The sequence below is a fragment of the Hipposideros armiger genome, unplaced genomic scaffold (assembly GCF_001890085.2).
Source record: "Hipposideros armiger isolate ML-2016 unplaced genomic scaffold, ASM189008v1 scaffold_13, whole genome shotgun sequence".
NCBI classification, from domain to species: domain Eukaryota; kingdom Metazoa; phylum Chordata; class Mammalia; order Chiroptera; family Hipposideridae; genus Hipposideros; species Hipposideros armiger.
The window spans coordinates 4,839,821-4,860,849 of NW_017731363.1; the positions used below are offsets into that span (position 1 = coordinate 4,839,821).

Sequence of the window (21,029 nt, forward strand, 5' to 3'; positions counted from 1 at the left end):
TGGATAAGCCAAATGTGGTCTATCCATACAGGGGAATATTACTCAGCCTTAAAAAGGAATGAAGTTCTGACACATGTCACAACATGGATGAACCTTGAGGACATTATGTTAAGTGAAAGAAGCCAGTCACAAAAAGTCAAACGTTATATGATTCCACTTATATGAGGTACCTAGAACAAGCGAAACCAAAGACAGAAAGTAGAACAGAGGTTATCAGGGCTGGGGGCAGGGGGTTCTGGAGAGTGACTGCTTAATGGGTACAAAGTTTCTGGGATGATGAAAAAGTTCTGAGAACAGATAGTGGTGATGGCTGCACAACGTCGTGAATGTGCTTGATGCCACTGAATTGCGCACTTAAAATGGTCAAAGTACTAAATTTTATGTTATATATATTTCTACCACCATAAAAAATGCATAACCTTAGTCCAATCATGAAAAAAACCCGAAATGAGGGACATTCAACAAAATACTGACCGATACTCTTCAAAAGTGTCAAGGTCATGAAAGACAAGAAAAGACTGAGGAAATGTCACAGATTTTAGGAGACCAGGGAGACACAACAACAAAATACAATAAGGGATCCTAGGTAGGATCCTAGAACCAAAAAAAAAAGACATTAGTGGAAAAACTGATGAAACTAAATAAGGTCTTTAGTAAATAGCATTACGCCAATGTTGATTTCCTGGTTCTGATAACAGCACTATGATTATGTAAGATGTGAACACTAGGGAAAGCTGAGTGAGGGACATATGGGAACTCTCTATACGATTTTTGCACCTCTTCCTTAAGTCTAAAGAAAAAATCAAAAGCTTGAAAAACTTTTTAAAATCAATCCACCCTTAAGAAAATAGACAGTGTCATTAATATACAGATGTATAGCAGTTAGTTCTTACCCTGAAGGTGTTCATTTGAAATACCCAAATTAGAAGTGAACACTCCAGGGATGGTGGGTCAGGATTTGAAAGACGAATCAGCCCCTCTGCCCCAGACTGGTCAGTTAGCATCATGGAAATGAGCGATGGCTCCCTGCTCTCCAGATTGGGTGAAAATATCATGCTGGCATCCCAACCCTAGCAAGAACCACACAGAAGAATCTAGGAACTGGACTCTGTCAGGGCCCACAGTGGACCATTAAAAAAGGGCCTTGTCCCCTCCCTGGGCACTAGCTGAATGCTGCCACTGAAATACCATCACGTCTGCCTTAAAAGTCTCTCACTTGGCCAGCGAGCTCTCGCTTTTCCTTGTTTAAAGAACAGACTGAGGGCTCTCTCCATGCCTGCTTGCTAACAAGTGCCTGAATGAGTGGTCAATTGGTCTGAGACTTGCTTTTCCTGTAACATTCCTCTTGGTCGTGAGGCTGTGGGAAAGGACACACAGGGCTCCCACCAATTGTTTCCCAAAAGAGTCTGACAATTCTTCAAAGGTCAAGCCAGTTTAGGTCAGTTCACAACTGATTATTTCTTAAGATTCCTGAGAACACATTTATGGCTCTGGGAGCATGTGCCAGACCAGTCTACGCTCCCCAGAGCAGAGCCCTCCTGGGACAAGGTAGCTGGGCTGCTACTCTCTCTAGACAGAGAGAGACGTTTGGACAGTGATATGCCTCCCCTGGGACACCAAGTATCCACACGGAACCCCTGGGACTTGTAGGGACCGGAGTATACTGGATGTCCAAAACATGACCAAACTAATTTATTTAGCCCAGTGTCTCCAAGTTGACTCAATCACAAAGCATACAACAAAAAAGCCCAGGCTTTTATTTTCTTTGGGGCCAGTGTAATCAACCCCATCTTCTATTTTCTTCCTCCCAAGGGGCAGACTCATCTGTCATTTCCTGTCCTCATCCCCCTGCTTCCTCATTCCCCTCTGCTGGCCAGCCCAGCTGTTACCAGCCATCCTAACTCCTTGCTCCTTTTCAAGCTCCCCCACCCCAGCATCCCTGGAAGGGTGGCCCTAGATGAGGGTCAGCCAGGATCATCAAAATTCCAGGATGGTCCTACAGAGAAACAAGGTAACTGACAAGCTTCATGGCCCGCCGGGCTGAGAGAAGCCTTCTCAACTTCCTCAAACTCTACGAAGATGGAAGCTGTCTTCCACACAGGCTGCCACCAAAATGATCGCCCTTTGACCCTATCTGATGTGATGCCCACATTTTGATCCCTAGGACCTGTGAAAACCTGGCAAAGGGACATTAAAATTGCAGATGGAATTATGGGTGCTAGTCAGCTGACCTTAAAATAGGGGGAATAGCTTGAATTATCCAGGTGGACCTAATTAATCCAAAGGATTAAAAGGTCAAGTTGGATGCAAAGAGGTCAGAGTGATGCAATATGAGGACAGGATCCCCTGGTGCAGTCTCTGAAGACGGAGGAAGGGGGCCATGAGCCAAGGAACACGGGCAGTCTCTAGATGCTGGAAAAGGCAAGGGAACGGAAACTTCCCTAGTTTCCAGAAAGGAATGCAGCCCAGTGGATACGTTGATTTTAGTTCAATGAGACCCGCATCAGACTTCTGACCTACAGAACAGTAAGACAATAAATTTGTTTTGTTTGAAGCCTAATTTTGTGGTAAAAATTAAAATCCCCCTAATTGTGGTAAAAATGTAAATTCTCCTAGTTTGGTGGTAATTTGTTATGGCAGCAATAGAAAAGGAATACATCTGGTTATCAAATGCCACAGTAGCTGGTTTTAAGCCTAATGAATAAGTGATTCTTACTTAAGTAAAACTATCTATGCAGAGTCCACAGCACTTTCAGGATGCCTCCCCTGAAGGCCTGGCTCCATGCCACTGGTTGCCATTGGCCTCCATTCCTTTAGGCCTTACCTCTAAAGGAACCAGTGCCCAGGGACAGAAAACTCATGTGGTATTGTGTCACAGGACAATTCTAAATAGAACACTTCACCTGTGCCATTTTTATGAGGTATCTGCTTGACACAGATCTTTAAAAAGAAAACCCACTCAGAGTTATTTCTGTAACCAAAGGTGGGCAAGAATGGGGATAGTAAAATGAGATTATTACTTATGAGCAATGGAAGGTAAGCCTAGTCTTACCTATAATTTAATGCATCAATGTGCAACTAAGTACAAAAATGGCAGTTTCCATTCAGACCATCCCAACCCCGCACAGTGTGTGAGTCTGCATCCCAAAGTTGTTCTTCAATGGTCTCAAAGGTGGTGTATGCCAATCTGTTCTGGTGATTTGTTTGACCAGTGCCATAAAATCCCAGAGAGCCAGCATTCACTCGTCAATGCATTTCTGGTGGCGAGTACCCTAAGTGCACAGCAAAACAGAATCATCCTGAATAGAGGGTGGGGGTGAAGAAGGGGCACGTCATGGCTGTCAGCACTCCTTATTTACATAGACCAGGATTCTCTTTCCAGCTAGCTGGGAGTTCAAACGCTAACAGCAGTCAACAAACATAGGTCTTGTTTAAGGATTCCTATTTCCCCGGCTTGAAAATAGTTATGGCGAGCAAAGGCTGGCCTAAAAATACAGGGCCATGATTTCCAAAGCCAGAAGAGTGGGCCATTGAAGCTCTATTTTTAGCAAGTCTTGGTTACCTGTGCAGCAGCATATGGCTCCTAAAATTTTCTAAAGCATGAAAGCATTACAGGATTGGAATGCCTGTGGCAAGTGGGCTGGTCTCCAAATGAGCGTTCACACACTGAAAACACCAGACGGCCAACAGTCTAGTCGACCCAAGTGGCTTCCAAAGGGACCGGCCATCCTGCTGCAATCTCCCAACCATCAGCCACAGCCAAAATATTAAGCCAAATGACAGGGGCGTTTCCACTACCAATTTATGATATTGGGGACATTATGTTTTTGACAAGAGGGTATTTTCTAAACAATTACTCCCTTGGGAGGAAGACAAAAAATCCTGAAGGGAAACTCCAGGGACTGGGTTCAGGCTAAAGATAAAGGACAACAAGAGGAAAAGAGAAGATAAACATCGTGCATTGCACAGCGACACTTCCCTAAAATGCAGGATGAGAACCCTGCAGAACTGAGCAGGCTGGCTCCTTTATCTCAGATCTGCTCTGCACAACCCAGGAGGCATGCACGCGCTTCATTATGTCCCCAGGAGGAAGTGTGGCAAGCCTGAAGGCTGACCACAACTAAGAAAGATAAGGTGGAAGACATCTGTGGTGGAGCCACGGCAAGGAAACTCTGGAGGGAACAGTGCACCAAGCCAGTCTGCCGCTGCCCTCACAACAGGGCACCCTACACAAGGGGCAATCATTGATTTGTATTTTTCTTGACAAGTTCAATGCAAAGGAAATGTTTGTTAATGGTTAAGTTAGGGTCACAGGAAGACTCTTACATGTATGGGACAAGTGGTCTGGGCACAGATGCTGGCATGCTCCCAAAATCCTCCTACAGACCTCATCAGGGGTAATTTTTACTGATTTCTTCAGAGCTTTCAAAAGAGACATACTTCCAAACATGTAAATATACCTAAAGAAAAGGCAGGGCCAACAGCGGGAAAGAATCAGCAGCGCTGCCTTTCTCAGTCGCTCCTGACCACTTGCGATGTGCACAGGAGATGCACATAAGCGATACCATGAAATACCAATTTCCGCCGCGCTTTGGGGAAACGAGATTGGTTTTAGAGTCATACATCATAGGCTGCTTTTACTCATTCAACACATATTTTTCTTTCGCTGCCCATTCTGGCTGAGACACTGTGCCAGGTGCTGGGTTACCGGCGTGGAGGCGAAGGCCATGGTTTTTGCGTTGGCGCCACAGGAAACTATGGTCCATGGAGCATGATTTGGGGGGGGTCCTTGCAGTCCCCATTGGGGCTTCCTGAGCCAGCACATGCCCTGTGTCCTCTCTTCAAATAGTGACCCTTCCATGCATCTGGAAGCGTCCGGTTTAGGAGTGGGGAGGGAGGAAGGAAAGGGAAGAGGGAATGATGTCTGCCTACAACAAATCGGATTTCCTTCCATTTTCCAGCAGACAGAAGAAGGCAAAAATACAGAAAATGTCTCATGAATCCCCCACCCTCAAGAAATAAATAACTCAGCCCCAATTGGTGGTTTCTTCCCTTTTACAACTATAAGTCCAGGAAAGTGAAATTATGACTACAGCAGGCATGAATTATTTTAGTCAGGCATGCTATTCCCTTCCACATCCTAAGCAAGAATTCGTCAGCTCCAGGCTGAGAGCCAAGATTTCCCAGGACCGGGCCTAGGACAATATGGAGGGAAGTGATCGGGCAGGGAGGGCAGGGAGGCGATGGTGTTGCTGGAGCCAGCCAAGGACTAATGAGTCTGGCAGATGCCTAAGTCATCACGGTAGAGTCTCCCCTACCTTAGATCCAAAAATTGATGCACATAAATTTGACAAATTATCAACTTAGCTCCCCCATTTCACAACAAAGCAATCTATAGCAGAAGAAAAAACAAAGAAGATTCCTAAAACAAGCTGCCAGGTTGGGGGGCTGGGGGGAACCTGAGGTAGCACAGAAATTGGATGAGGCCCCCCTCCTCCCCCTTGTTCCTCACCCCACCCTTCTCTCCCCGCCCTGACTCAAAAGAGTACAGAAATTTGCTTACCCACAATTCCCCAAACCGGCCCTGGTTTTAGTTACCCATATCCCACCCCTAAATGCGTTAATGCTGAACTCTCCAGTCATGCTGTGTCTTTAAATATATTTTCCCACCACGGAAGGTCCACCACCTGGGTGCTCTTGACAGGACAATCTATTTTAAAACAGCAGCTTCCCAGGCACAACCAGCAGAGCACCAACACACCATGTCAGCAGCCAATGTCAATGGCAACACTGGTCTAAAGAAAGTGTAACAGACGCTGGTGGCATCTGGGTACTCAAATTGAAGCTCAGATGAGTGAGAGAAGCTGGAGATATTGGGAACTATTGGTATTTCTCACTCGTGGGCCAGGCAGACACATGGTGGGACCAAGGTTATCAGATGAGAAAAACATACCAGCCATGTTGGGTGTAACTGGAATATTCAAAGGACAGTGACCTGGAGTCAATCATTAAATAGCACTTCCACCTAGAGGTTCACATAGTCATTGTGACCTGCAAATTTTCAACAACTCTCTGAAAGAATGAGTCAGCCCCACCAAGGAGAGCACAACCTGGTTATATTTTCAGGGGGGAATTAAAAGTTTTAAGGTTAGGTAGGGGTGTATGAAGGCCAACTCAATGGTCTACTGGGGTAGTCAGGGCACTCAAGAGGGTAAGGAGACCCAGGAACAACAGTATGAATCTGACTATCTCTAGCAACTGATTGTCAGTCATGGCTCATGTCTGAGAGGCAACAGGGAGTGGTGGGGAGCATGAGCAACTGAACCGTCATGCTCACCCATGTGAACAGAGCTGCACGACTGCGGCCAAGAAGGAATGCCAGCTCAAGGTTCTCAGAAAACTGTCTTCTAACTTGATGTGTGTTCCTCAAATTGACACCTTTTCTCCTTTCTGGATAAACGGAACTTGTTCAAATAAACACCCCTCAGTTTAACTGCTTATTTCATTGTGTGGTTCATGAAATGATCACATCCCAATCTCCTCCCTCCCGAAAGGGAAAAGAAATTTAACTAAAATGTGTCAAAGAGTGGAACTTTAGATATCTTTGAGTTCCTCTGATTATCAGATCTTACATTTAATAGGCACTCAATAAACACTTGTAGAGTTTAATTGAATTCCAATATACAGCAGTATTGAGTCAACTGTCTCGTTTGCCCTAGCAGTACAGGCCGGTTTTGTTGGCAATTTGAAAATGTAACAAAGGAAGTATATGGTACCCATTAGCTACCAAGTCTTTCTAACATGTATTATCATGGAGTTTAGAACTTTCACAAATACTTCCCCTAGAGAGGGCATCATAAATATTCAATGAAATTTTTGTACACGAACTGACATTTGACATATACTTGGTGGCTGAGAAACGAATACTTTACACAATGCTGTCCATTAACGAAAATGATGCAACAAGAAGGCGAGGCTTTAAGACAGTTCTTCCAGGCTAGATCCTGGAGCTCCAGCCACCCGTACCTGGTGCCTTTTGCAGCTAAAGGAACGATGTTTTTTAGGGGGGTGCATGATGACACACAACTAAGCTGGGAAGTCACAGGAAGGTTATTCCAGCCGTGACCTTTCCCTTAGAAGCACAGGGTTTGGACCCATATCCCAGCCAATATGAAGTCACGTTAAGGGCCTAGGGCGTTCAGCACAGTTTTCCCCATGGTCTGGGAAACAAGGTTCCTTTAAATGCCAGTCAGGGTGTGAAGTACTTCACACCTGAGCACCAAATCAGGATTAATCATCTCAAAATGGTGCAATGAACTAGCTTCAGTGCTGTGGAGTATGAGAGCCCCACAAGCAGTCTCCTTCTCTCTCTCTCTCTCTCTCTCTCTCTCTCTCTCTCTCTCTCTCTCTCTCACACACACACACACACACACACACACACACACACAGTATAGAAGGGATGATAAGCCATATGAGCACATAGTTTCTTGAACTAAAACCGAAAGCAAACACAAAGACAGCAAGTGTTACATGTAATGATCCCCAGGGACTGAACTCCTCTACCTTTATCATCCTCATGGGCCACTGCAGTCATTTGGAGGCTCTGGAAATGAAGAGTGGATATGAAATGTCACCCTGCCTACAACCTGATTTCCTTAAAACATAGGAAAGGAGATTATGTCCATCACATCCTCGCTTATAATATCAACATTAGAGAAGCAACCTAAATGCTCAATGGTAGGGGAATGGTTATGTAAGACTCATGAACTCAAATATTCAGCTACTAAAAACGCTGGCTTTGAAGATGACTATGAAGTTAAGTGGAAAAAAAAACCAGGACAGGACATATAATCACATATATTACAATACATGTACATAAATCCACGAAAAGCCTAAAAAGACATATGCCAAAATAAAATGATATGGTTGTATTGGGGTACTGTATGAGCGGTCAATTTAAATTCTCCTGCTCCCTATTTTCTAAACTCTATAATATATAGTCATTATATGTTTATAACAAAAACCATTTTTTAAGGTTAGAGATTACTGGAGCTAGAAGAAGACACACCTGCCCCTCCCCTCACCTGGGGGATGGAGCTCTCTCTGCCATCCTCCCAACTGCCCACACTGGCAGGGAGCTGCTCTTGGGGAGGCCACCCAAGGCTGTGGGCTGGGGACACCTCCCCACGCCTGTCACTCCAGTCTCCTGGCTCTCCCTGCCCTGAGAAGCAGGAGCCCATCCCACATGTGCTCACAGGGGCACACTCCCCAAAGGTTTCCTCTTCCCCAGGGGACCACACATCCTGATGTGGCCATCTTGACCTTAGACCGCACATTATAAACGACAGTTTCATCTAGTTTCACCGGCTACAGTACTTCTAAATGAGCAAAGGAGATTGTGGTATGAGGTGTGAATCCTGAGGCATGGGGCAACGCTGCCTGGGAGATGGCTTAAAGGAAGAACTGGGAGAGGTATGAGAAAGAGAGGGAGTTGAGGGAAAGAGGGAGTGTTGAGAGAGATGGGGGAGGGAGAGAGGAAGAGAGGTGCGGAGAGGGGTGGGGGAAAAGAGAGGGAAGAGGAAGAGGAGGAAGAAGAGGGCCTTAGTAAGAAGTGGGGAGAAAAAGGCAGGGGGTGTGGAGGAGAGAAAGTGTATAAAAGGGGAGGTATGGAGGAGAGGTGTGAGCACGGAGAAGGGATAGAGACACAGGAAGAGAGCGGGGGAGGGAGGGGGGAAACAGAGGGGCAGGAGAGTGGGTGGGGGAGGAGGGTGTGGGGGGAGGAGGGATGAGACACAGGGTGAGGGGACAAAGAGAGGGGAGGAGAGAGAGAGAAGGCACAAGGTTGGAAAGAGGTGGGCAGCCGGACATTAGAGGGACGGTCCTCTGGCCCCTTCTCCCCTACATCTCTCCGCCTCAGCGGTTAACTCGCCAGGCGGTAGCTGTTTTTCACAATGTCTTCATCTCTTCCTCCATTTAAAAACCCACAGGTTCCCTAAAAGGGCCAGACAATGTCACAATTGTACCCCGCCCCCACAGTGTGCTATCACTAACCCATCCGAGTGCCCCTGAAGTGACATCCACATTTTTTTTAAGTGCTGCCAACTCAAAAGGAGAAATCGGGTTCAGTTACACAATGCAGGGTCTCAAAGGGTAAAAATAACCCTGTTATTCACGCAGAAGCACAACTGTGCCTGGCACTGCCAGAAGCCCTTCTCAGGGGAGCCTTGTGAAAGGGACTCAGAAGATGGAACATCCTAGCAGGCGCCAACAGCACCTTACACCAATCACCTCTCTGTCAAGAGAAAGCCAGGAAAAATGGGCACAGGGCACCTTCAGGTATTCTGGTTCAAGGCTTTCAAATATCCTCATTCATAGTGCTTGCCCCATGAGTGGGCCCCCAGGCACCCCCATCTCATGGGCACTACTCCAGGGGGCAGGGCTTCGTTCAGGTCACCCTGTGTCCCAGCACCTAGCATACACCTGGCACTGAGAAGGCCCTCCTTAAACATCTACGCAGCACAGAACTGGGCACGTCCCTGCCCTCACAGGTGTCGGCAAGGGGCAGCCACCTGTGTGTCCAGTGGGCTCAGAGCCTCACTAGTAGGGGTTTGGAACTGGGGCCAAATCAAGTCACTCTTAGCAAGTGGCTGGAACTGTGCTGTGCCTCGTGAATGAGCTGCACAGTGAGAAGAAAGGGGACGGGACAGGAAGGCCAGATGGCCGGAGGGCATGCTGGGAAGCTGGCCCATCCCCGCTTCCGGGGCTTCTTGGGGCCCTGGAATAACCCCCCCCAACTTTTTCAGGTTAGCAGGCTCTGCTTGACTTCCTCACACGACATGACAGTGGAAAGACACTTCCTAACTCAGTTGAGAAGCGAGGTCCAGATCAGTTAAGGTCCAGGACAAAGTTTCTACCAGTCAAGGACCCAGATCAGTAGAGACTCAGGAGTACACAGCAGAACCTTCTAGAGAACTCTTCCAAAATACAGCTGCTCCCTCCACCACAAGCAGATGGGGAGGACAGAGGCACACCCAATGCACATCCCCAGAGAAAAACTCACAAGCTAGATATTAGTTCTCCGACGATCAATTAATCATGAGGGAAAATGGAGGGAAATATAACAGAAATGCCTATCTATTGGTATATGCATGCAATCTCCGTGGAAGAATTTACAGGAAATAAAATATCGACAACCTCTGGGGAGGGTCCCTGGACCATAGGAGGACTGGCAAGGGAAGGGGGACTCTTCACTGTAAGTTCTTTTCACCTTTTGAACTTTGATCACGTGGATGTATAACCTAGTCTAAACACTAACTTGAGAAAATAATGTAAACATTTCTCCGGCAAGCAGCTAGCCTCTATGCCCAATAAACAGATGAAGGTTGTGAACTGTTTCCCCTTTCAACATTTTTCCTCAATTGGTGACACTCCTACCCCCATCCTCCCCTGCCCCAAGCTAATTACTTTCTTTTCTGACAAAGGAGCAATTAAGCTAAAAAAATCACCACCAAGTGACAAACACTTACTTTGCCCAACCTGCTTTAGGTGTCGCTAATTGACAGACTGTATTTGGGTTGACACCTCTGTTCTCCATCTAATATTTTATTGAGAGCAAAGTGACATTGAGAAATCACTGATTAAGTGGTGAAAAACCATCCCATTCTGTTTGTTCTGAGGAGGCTTTTCGACTGTTGATTTTTTAATGATCAGAATAGGAGAAAGGCAAAGTGCATTTACGAAGCCATTTATGTCAAATGAATTTCACCCAGAAGGCAGCATCCAGAACAGTCTGGGGAAGAAAATGGAGCGGCACGAAAAAGCTGGCTGAAGGGAGGCGACAGCAAAGCCAGGGAGGCCTTTTCCAGTTCTCCTCCTAAACAAGATTCAAGCACCTCCTTCTAGCTCCAGGCACAAAAATGAGAACTAGTTGGAACAATTAGAGAGGACACTAAAGCTAATTAAAGACGTGTCACACAGGGAGTGGGTACATGATGGATAAAACTGGTGTGGCCCCGAAGGACCAGACCTAGAACAGGGCCCTAAGTCTTCCAAGTCTAGAGCAGTCCAGAAAAATCTGGCAAAAACACAAGGGCTGATGTTTATGTACTGACTGGTAAGAAGTGGAAGTTTAAGGAGATGGTAATTTAAACTGTCTATACATGCTTAACTTGGGTGCTTAAGGACTTAAATTTGTTATGCAAAGTAAGAAATTAATGAGCATTTAAATATTTATAGTATTTAATCCAAGGCACTGAGGAAGAAACAGCAGCATGAATTGAACAGCACTTCATCTTACCACTCTGTCCCCAGACCTGGGGACAGGCCGGCCTCCTGTGGTGGCCCCACCACTTCCCTGGCCACTGGAAGGAAAGGTCTGTATGGGGCTTTTCTTGCCAACTGAATACAGTTCAATGAGGACAAATATCAGAAGGGTTTTTTGTTTTGTTTTGGTTTGTTTTGGGGGGTTATTTTTTGGGGGGTTTTTTTTGGTCATTAGTGTTTTTTCTTCCTAAAGCTAAATATAAGCAACGTTTATCACTGAAGTAAGGTCTGTGAGCTACACTTTGCTTTACTTAAGTGTCCCCTCATGAAAACCATACACCTGCCTGTAAGACAATTATCCATAAAATAACAATCAAGTTGCAAACCAAGCGCTCATAATCAACCAGGTTGCTGGCGTACCTTTGCCAGCTGAAGGAATTGAGGTGAAGAAATATGGCACTCCATCAACCCTCTGCGTGGGAGTGAATTCGAGAGGTCGGTTTGGCATTCCTGGGTTTTCTCCCTTGAGTGAAATATCTTTAAAGAACCCCAGTAAATGCCAAATAAGTTACCCAAGCAAGTAACTCGCACATGCTTCAGTGTGTAGAGACATTCAAACTTCCCCCACACGACAGAGATGTAACCAAGGGAGGTGCCTGGAGGGACAGAGAAAAATGAAGTGCCTTCCAAAGGGAACATGAAAAAAACAACAAAACCATACTCTCCCTTTTCCCAGTCCTTTGGAATTTTAACTGGAATCCTTGGGCTTCCTCTAGGTGTTCTCCAAAATGGCTGGGTGGTCCAGGAACCCTCGGTGCACACGGACTCGAACCCTCGAGTTAGAAACTTACCCAGGAGGGGTGATGAAAAGTTTTCGGGATAGATAGCGGGGCGGGTTGAACAGCACTGTGAATGTACTTAATGGCACTAAGTTGTACACTTACAAATGGTTAAAATGGCAAATGTTGTTATATATATTTTACCATAATTTTAAAAATTAATAATGTAATATATCAAAAACCATTGAACTGCACACTTTAGATGGGTGGATTGTAAGGCATGTGAATTATATCTCAATAAGGCTGTTTAAAAAAAAAACTTACCAGCGAAACAGCCTGTACAAAAAGTCTCACTGGGGGATGCAGGAGCCTGACACTTATTGGGTTTTTTTTGTTGTTGTTGTTTTTTTAGCTGAGCCATCCTGCTACCTGTTGGCAGCTCAGCTCGGGCTGGGACTCGAACCACTGTTTCTCAGAGCTCACACTCTTGAGCGAGCTCTTAACCAACTGAGCCACTCGGCCAGCCCTTTACTGGGTTTTGAGCACCTACATAAGTTGCTAGTTCTCTCATATTGAAAGGGGGTTGGGTTCTGCAGCTAGGAGACCGTGTCACTTTGCCTCTCTGAGTCTCAGTTTCATCATCTGATGGTGCTGGCCATGACTGCCAAGGACCCTTCCAGCTCTTCAGTTCCAGGAACCGACGTGTGAGGGGCAGAAGGACCCATCATCTGTCACTCAGCATAAGCACATGCCATTAGGAAGGCAAAACCTCAGGGGAGGCAAACGTGGAACACATACGTTTAACAACTTCACAACCCAGGTATTGACAGAGAGGGGCAAGAGCTGTATTAAAACACTTTCTACTCAAGGAACAAAATGGTGAAAGTGGCAAAGAGTCCAGCTCTCCAGCGACTTCCTGGTTCATTCATAAAACAAAGGCTGTGGCTCCAGAGGAAAACCTTGTGTTCCAGAGCGGCTAGTGCTGAAGGAGGGAAATGATGCCCCAGCCATCTGGGTACCACTCAGGGCCAGCTTCCCCAACATGCGGACCAGAACACTTTGGCGGGGGCTGCCCTGTGCATTGCAGGATATGGAGCAGGGTCCCTGGCCTCTGCCCACCAGATGCCAGTAGACTGCCCTCCCCCCACAACCAAGTATCTCCAGACATTGCCAAATGTCCCCCTGGAGGGCAGAATCGCCCTCCGTCGAGAACCAGTGCCAGACAGAATTTTCTCTCTCAAAACTTGCTGTTCTTGTTGAAGCTGTGTGACACATGTGGCGTCACCCTTCTCATTCACTGCAGTGCAGGTCACCATGAACTGTCAACAAACAGACCTTGTCAGCAGGCTCTGCCTGGGGGATTTTCCAGAATTGAACACATACTCCTGGCAACCAATAGCCTTGGAGCATTTCAAGTAGTAACTGTACTTGGGTGAATGGCTTGTTCCTTCATTCATTCGTGAACATAAGGCAGTTATTGTATGCCAGGCAACGAGGCAAGACAGTGGAGTTGAGGACATCCAGTCAGAGATGAACAGACTTAATACAAGACAAAGTGTTGCACAGCCACCATTGGAGCAGGCTTCAAAAGATGAACGAGAGGTGTGGAAGACTGAGTCACAGCCCCCCAAAGATGTCCACACCCTAGATCCCAGAACCTGTAACTACGTTATCTTCCATGGCAAAAGGGACTTTCCAGATGTGATTAAGTTAAGGATCTTGAGATGGGTAGGGTATCCTAGATTATCCAGGTGGGCCCAGTCTAACACAACAGTCCTTCTAAAAGGAAGGCAGGAGGGTCAGAGCTAGAAAGAAGGAGCTATGAGGACAGAAGCAGAGGTTAGAGTGATGTGGCCACAAGCCAAGGAATGCGGGCCTCTCTAGAAGCTGGAGGAAATGGGTTCTCCCCTAGGGCCTCCAGGAGGAAGCAGCCCTGCAGACTTGATATTAACCCAGTAAAACTCCAGTTTGGACCTCTGACCTCCAGAAGTGTAAGATTACAAACTGATGTTGTTTAACGCCACTGGGTTCACAGTAATTTGTTACAGCAGCAAGAGGAAACTAATATGGGGCGATTACAGGGCAGAGGAGAGAGTAAAATTGCTCCCCATCAAGGGAATTACGTGGGGAAGGCTCAGAGGCCTGAACAAGCATGGAACAAGGAAAGGCTTGGGGTGGGTGCTGGGCTTCACACAGGCTCCGCTAAGGCAGTCACGATCTAAAACAGCTGCAGAATAGGAGATGTGGGGTTAATTCCAGAAACATCTGGGGCAGCGGTTCTCAACCTTTCACAGGGGTCGCCTAAGACCATCGGAAAACACATATTTTCGATGGTCTTAGGAACCGAGACACCGCTCCTCTATCNATGAGAGAGCTACTAGGGAGAGAGACCCAATGCTGTTCAACCAGCGCCACTTTGTATAAACAGCCTCTTAGGCAGCGGTTCTCAACCTTTCACAGGGGTCACCTAAGACCATCGGAAAACACATATTTTCGATGGTCTTAGGAACCGAGACACCGCTCCTCTATCCGTCTCCAGGCCCACATGCAGATACGCCCACATACGAGTACCAGGGGACCCCTGTAAAAGGGTTGTTCGACCCCCAAAGGGGTCGCGACCCACAGGTTGAGAACCGCTGCTCTGGGGATTGACTGTGTATTGGGAGGTGCTAAGAGGCGGAGAAGGAGGAGGAGGAAGAGGCAAGGCAAAGAAAAGAATACCTATAGAACTGACAGGAAAGGTGGTAATACCGTCAAGAAAATCGGGGATAAGTCAGGGCAGGTAGCATGGAGGAGAGATGCTGAGCTCAGTTTACGACATGCTCTGCTTGCGGTGACTAAGACACACCTGGGTGAAGTTAACTGGAAGGTTAGGAATAATAATTACCTCAACCAATATTTATTTTAGGCTTGCCATGTGCCAGGCACAGGGACACAGTGACTAAAAAGATGCAATCGCTCCCCTCCTTAAACATGGCAGAGAGAGGCAGGATCAGAGTGATAAGATATGAGAGGCTTGACTGGCCATTGCTGGCTTGGCAGATGCAAGGGGGCCGCGAGCCCAGGAATGTGGGCAGACTCTGGGAGCTGGAAAAAGCAAGAAAAGGGATTCTCCCCTAGAGCCTGCACAAGGAACGGAGCCCTGCTGACATCGCGATCTTAGCCTAGTGAGACCTGTATTGGACTTCCAATCTCCAGAACTTTTAAGATTATAAGCCTGTGGTGTTCTTAGGCACCAAGTTTATGGTGATTTGTTACAGGAGCAACTGGAATCTAATACAGGTACCAGATACAGAAAATCATGGACAAACATTGAAAATCCTAATAACACTAACAATGTCCCTTCTAAAGAGGACGGAGGGGAAAGACGGATGGTGGGAAAGACCTGTGTGACACTCTGGTAAAAGTCCAGGTGACTAACACTGAGATGGGCCGGCCAGCGTCACTAATGCCAAGGTGTTGGAGGTCTGGCTTGGGCCGGATTCATGGAGGAATCAACACTGCTGACCTAGTAACTCCATGAGAAGTTTGTTCTGAACTAGAAGCATACTTTTCTCCTTCTCTAAGATGCTGTCACTTAAAGCAGCATTTTATTTTATAACCAGAGTGCCCATGTACTCTTTGGTGACCCACATACTCTGGACCTCAGCTTTCTCAACTGCAAGCTGAGAAGCTTCTACACTTGACCCTGACCGGGCATCAGAACCACCTGGAGGGTTCATTAATACAGACTGCCGGGCTCCACTCCCAGGGCTCCTGTCTCAGTAAGTCGGAGTTGGGACCAGACAAATCGTGTCTCCGATGGGATCCCAGGGGAGGCTGATGCTGCTGGTCTCTCGTATCAATCACATCACACTCAGAACCACCGTACTAGAGACACTCCTTTTCTCACATTGAAAGGATTCTAGTACTTTCCTGCCCCGCGTCTTTCCCACTAAAAGACGCCCTAACTTCTTGGTTCTCAACAGCTTGCTCCTCATTACTCCGGATCCCTTCCCCGGGTATAGCATTTCGGTTGTCCATTCTGCTTCAAGTTGAACAACAGTCCCCGGACTAGAGCCGGCCGATATTAAGAAATTAGCCACAGAATATACCTAGAAAGCCATTCTCCTCCCCACCACCTCCTATTTCCTGCTCTGACTCATCACTTAGTTAACTTAGGGACAGAGAAAAGCAGCCCCTGCCATCTGGGAGCTGGCCGGGCACTTTCCTGTTGAACATAAGCAATTTCTCAGAACGCCAACATCTGACAAGGCCACTCTGTGACCAGGATGGGACAAGACCACTCAGTAATCATGTCTGAACACGGACAAAGCATGAACCTTGTCCAAACCACAAACGTCACTAAACATCCCTCAATCCTAGCTAATGAGTGACTGCTGCTTCTTTACCCATCACAGCCTCTGCCTAGTCTTCCCTGCTTCCAGATGAGATTTATTAAGACGCCCAATCATGGGATTACCCCTGCTTCCTGACAGCGCCCGGTTCAGAGCTATGCCCGGCTTCCTTAACCGCTCCGCAAAAGCACCTGAGACAGGCCCAATCCTGTGTGTGAAGTGTGCATTCTCCCTCGCTGCAAGGAGAAGAAAACTGGCTTGTTCCACTCCAAGTGTGTTCCTGGGGGTGTGCTTGGAGGGCTGTGACAACTCCTACTCAACTTTCAGATTTAAGCTCAAACACCATCTCCTCAGTGACACCGTCCTTACCCCTCTGCAGGCTAAATCAGATTCCCCGCTCGAATTCCTTTCATGAGACTTGCCATGCTTATAATTACATACTGTCGTGAGCACTGCACGAAAGTCAGCCTCCTCCACCAGACTGAGAAGCCCAAGCCGGCAGGTCTGTGTGTTGTGCACCTGTTCCGAGCACACTGCCTGGCACAAAGCAGGAGGTCAATAAATACTGGATGAATGGATAAATGGATGAATACTGACCATTGTATGCAACCTACTGTAAAACAATTACAAATATGAGAGTTGATGAGAGAATGTCAGCAATGCAAAAAAAACTCAAGTGGTCAGAGACGAAATAACCAAGCTCTGTGCAACCAGGACGGTAGCAAGGTTTCGCCCGTGCGGTCGTGGACAGACAGTCATGAATGATAACGGTGGAGCCTTTTCTTCCATTTCTAACTCAACACTGTTTGTAGAGGCCAACACGTGATATTCATTTTAGCTGTAGTTTAGCATAAAGCAGTCTACTCACCAAAATACACTGCTAAAAACAGGCCCAACTTTGTTGTTACTCTGGAATTCTTTAAATGGAAATCATGTGCTGGGCTTGCAAATCCTTCACTACTCACAGATTGGGGTCATAATAATATGTGTGCAATTGTTAATTACAAGAGGCTTTCCCTGTACTGGCACTGTAGGCATCTCCCCACAAGCTCAGAGGGCACATTCGAGCAGGCTTCTGTAAGGGGCCATTTCACAACTAACAGTTCATTTCAGGACTGGGGATTTGATGCTTTTCAGTTATTTTTCAGATCAAAGACCATATAATACAGTTTTATTGTGTTATCCATCAACAGAAACATCATTACCAGGCCAGGTAAGAATGCAGGTGTATCAAATTGATAAACTGGACAAATCTTCTGAAAACCAGAGAGACTTGGGAGATTGGGGAAGGGATACACACACACGCACCCACTTCAGAAATATCACTGTTAGGTAGGTGGCTCCATCGGAAGAAAGAATCAATTGTTAAATACCTGTACTCATCACAAATACACTGCTGAAGATGCTTTAGAAAAGAGCAAGTGATCCTTAGCCACAAACTATGACCATCTTAAATCCCACTATAAACATTTTAATGAGTTAAATGACAGTATTCATTTTAATCTTATCACCTCCAAGTATTATTAACACCTCAAATAAATGAAGATCACTTTCTGCATCTGTTCTCCCCCTGCCCCCTGGCCCATTTCTAATGGCTACAGTAAAAAAAGAAAAAAAAAAGATGAAGCTTGTAAGGACTATAAACTACAGAAGCACTCATTTTCTTTGGAGGTTCTGGATAATGAAGGTTCAGACTTGAATGACAGATTAACAGGTCTGTTTCTTCTGAAATAGAACTTGGTCCTCTTCCCACCAAGACAGAGAAAGCACACTCCAGCCATGGGAGGACATTTGGATCTAACTTCTTTTTTGTGTGTGTGCAACCCTTTCGGCAACCCACCCAAAATGAAAGGTGATCAAAACAGCATTGTAGGGGCTGGCCGAGTGGCTCAGTTGGTTGGGAGTTGGCTTGGGACCGTGGGCTCTGACCAGCAGGGTCGCCGGTTCAGATCCCACATGGGGGCCAGTGACGGTGTGCCCTCTACAGCTAAGATGGTGAACAACAGCTTGACCTGGAGCTGGGCTGCCGTGAGTTGCTGGTGAAGACAGGCTGCAGTGGGGCTGCAGTGGGGCTGCAGTGGGGCTGCAGTGGGCTACTGTGAGCTACCGTGAGCGGCCCTCCAACAGCCGGTGACTGGCTGCATCAGCCGGGAAGAGCGAAATGATCACAATACCAACATGGGCCAGTGAAGTGACGTCCTCCACAACTAGACTGAAGAACAAAAGGACAGCAACTTGTCTGTTCCCCTTCCCCGATTCCCCAACGCTGTTCCCTCCCCCAATTCCCCAATAAAAATCTTTAATAAAAACCAACAGCATTGTTGGTCACCTATGGAAAAACCAATTTGTTACTAAAGTGATCGGCGATTTTAAAGTATATACTTTTGTTAATGAACTAAAGCATCTTATTACGTGCAGAAGCAAAACAGGAGTGTGGAGAGCTAAATGTTTTGTCTTCTGCAGAGTAGGAGGGTTTCATACTCATTCATTCATCCATGCATTCATTCAATAACTTTTTATTTAGGGCCTGCTCCATACCACGCACCAAAGAAAACAGTGCTGAGCAAAACGGTGCAACACAGTAGCACTGTCCCTATGGTCATGGAGCTTACAGTAAGGGAGATAAATGTTAAACAAACTCAATATGTAATACTGCTATACAAAAATGAAAAGGTGCTATGGGAGAAAGGGCAACAGAGAGGAACTAATTTAGACTGAGATGGTGCGGGGATCAGAGAAGGACACCGAGAAAAAAAGTGACATTGAAGCTGAGAGGCCATTAGATCACCACCACTTTAGAGAAGGAAAACCATTTTGACAAATGACCACAAATGGGATTTTAACTTTACCTGTCAACAACTGACTAGGTTAAAGCTCCCCTTTTCCAGTACATCTGTCTTCATGTGCATCCTATGACTGCTCACCTATCACTTTCTGACTCACCTACCCAAATCCTATTATCTGAACACAGAAAGGTCTCACTTTATTATAATTTATTATAATCTATAGCTTTCCTATGCTTGGCCTAGAAACACCCTAAAATAATCTGCCAAAGGCATGAAAAACAGAGACTGGCTGCCAACCAGAATATTACCTGGGTGGACCAAACGTTTAATAGCCCAGGCAATCACAAGTCCTTTGCCCAGTAAAGTATAATGTCCTCTGGGCAGCAAGGTGGCTCCAGTGCTAGGGGTCTATACCAGGTGGGACCCAGGAGGCCTAATGGTTAGTTACCTACTTGGAACTGATGTTTTATCAGTAAATCAAGGACTGGATCACCCTTTCCAGTTCCCCGAGCCTGCAGACTTCGAGAATGTGGGAAGTGGAGCATCATGGAGTGGAAAGCTCCCGGGCTGAGGAAGGCAGGCAGGTAGAGACAGAGAGAGGGGATCAGGGCATGAAGAGGGGCGCCCAGGGAGGCGCGTCAGGCACTCAGGACCTGAGGATGGCACGCCAGGCCGGGTACTGGAGCGTTCCCCGCCCCCCACAACGCGAGCCCTCAGCAAAGACAATCCGGCCCCCAGCTGCCTGAGACCCCGAGATGCCCGCTTCCCCCACGGCGGGGCAAGGCAGAGGCAGCGCGAATCCCGAGCAGGGCCGGAGCCCACCAGCTCCCGGTAACCGCGTCCTCAGCGCAGAGGAGGGCGCGCTGGGGCGAGAAAATGGCCAAAACCAAACTCTCTCCGCCCACCCGAAAAGCCAACCACACCCCCTGTATCCCTCAGCCCAGCCGCCCCGGGACGGCCCCCGCGGTCCTCCGCCCGGGCCCCCGCGGGGTTCCAGTCAGCGCCGCGCGGGCTTGGCAGGGACGTGGGCGCGAGTGGGAGTAAATGGGGGTGCGCGAGGCAGGCAGGGCGCCCACCGCTGTGTCACCCGCCGATGCCCTGCCCCCGGGGCGCCCTCCCCGGCTCCGCAATCCTGAGACAGGCGCGCCGCCCCCAGGCTGAGGTGGGCACCCGGGCACCCGGGCACCCAGGCACCGGCGGCCCACCACTCACCCATTGGCGTCGAGCCGGGCCGGGCCGCCGAGGCAGCGTGAAAGTTGGCGGAGGCGGACGCGGGGGTCGAGGCGATGGGGTAGAGGCGCGGGGGTCGGGGAGCCGGGACTGGGGCGCGGGGATCCGCACACAGCGGCTGGGCCGGCTTCTTCCTCAGTAGCGGCGGCCACGGCGGCTCAGCGCCGCCCGCTGCTGCCTCTGCTGCTGCTGCCGCTGCTGCCCCGGGGCGACTCCTGCTGCTGCTGCTGCTGCATCGCGGCCCGCTGCGCCCGGCTGCGCCGGGTTTCCTGCTCCCCGCGAGTGGAAATTGCGAAAAAAAAAAAAGCGCCGCCCAGCCCAGCACCCGGCAGCCGCGGCCGCACCGCCCGCTCTCCCCTCCTCCTCGCCACTGCCGCGGTGCTCCTGCGGCTCCGCCTGCCGGGGACGCGCGGCGGCCAGGGCGGGGGCGGGCCCTGGGCGGGGCCTGTGGGCGGGGCCTGTGAGGGGCGGGGCGTCCCTGCGGCTGCGGCGTTCGGGCGCCCCCCTCACCGCCCGCTGGGTTGGGACCCAGCTCCGCGCAAGGACGCCCCCCACCCGCGGCGGTTCGGCTAACGCCCCGGGAAATGCCGCGAGACTCCTCGAGACCGGAGAAGGGGTCGGCGGGGGAGGGGGCG

The 21,029-nt window shown here is 48.2% G+C and overlaps 1 protein-coding gene across 4 annotated transcripts in view; it reads right to left on the reverse strand.

The window, feature by feature from the left end:
* Window positions 1-20,763, reverse strand: part of SH3KBP1 (SH3 domain containing kinase binding protein 1) — a 353,239-nt gene extending 332,476 nt beyond the window's left edge. For 2 of the 4 annotated variants that reach the window (XM_019667284.1, XM_019667278.1), the window contains exon 1: window positions 20,377-20,761. In XM_019667284.1, the coding sequence (XP_019522829.1) occupies window positions 20,377-20,380 (4 nt within the window). In that variant the 5' untranslated portion in view covers window positions 20,381-20,761. Of the gene's footprint in view, window positions 1-20,376 lie in introns of all 4 variants that reach the window. The other 2 variants (XM_019667291.1, XM_019667300.1) reach the window with 2 other exon arrangements.
* Between the last annotated feature and the right edge of the window lie 266 nt (window positions 20,764-21,029).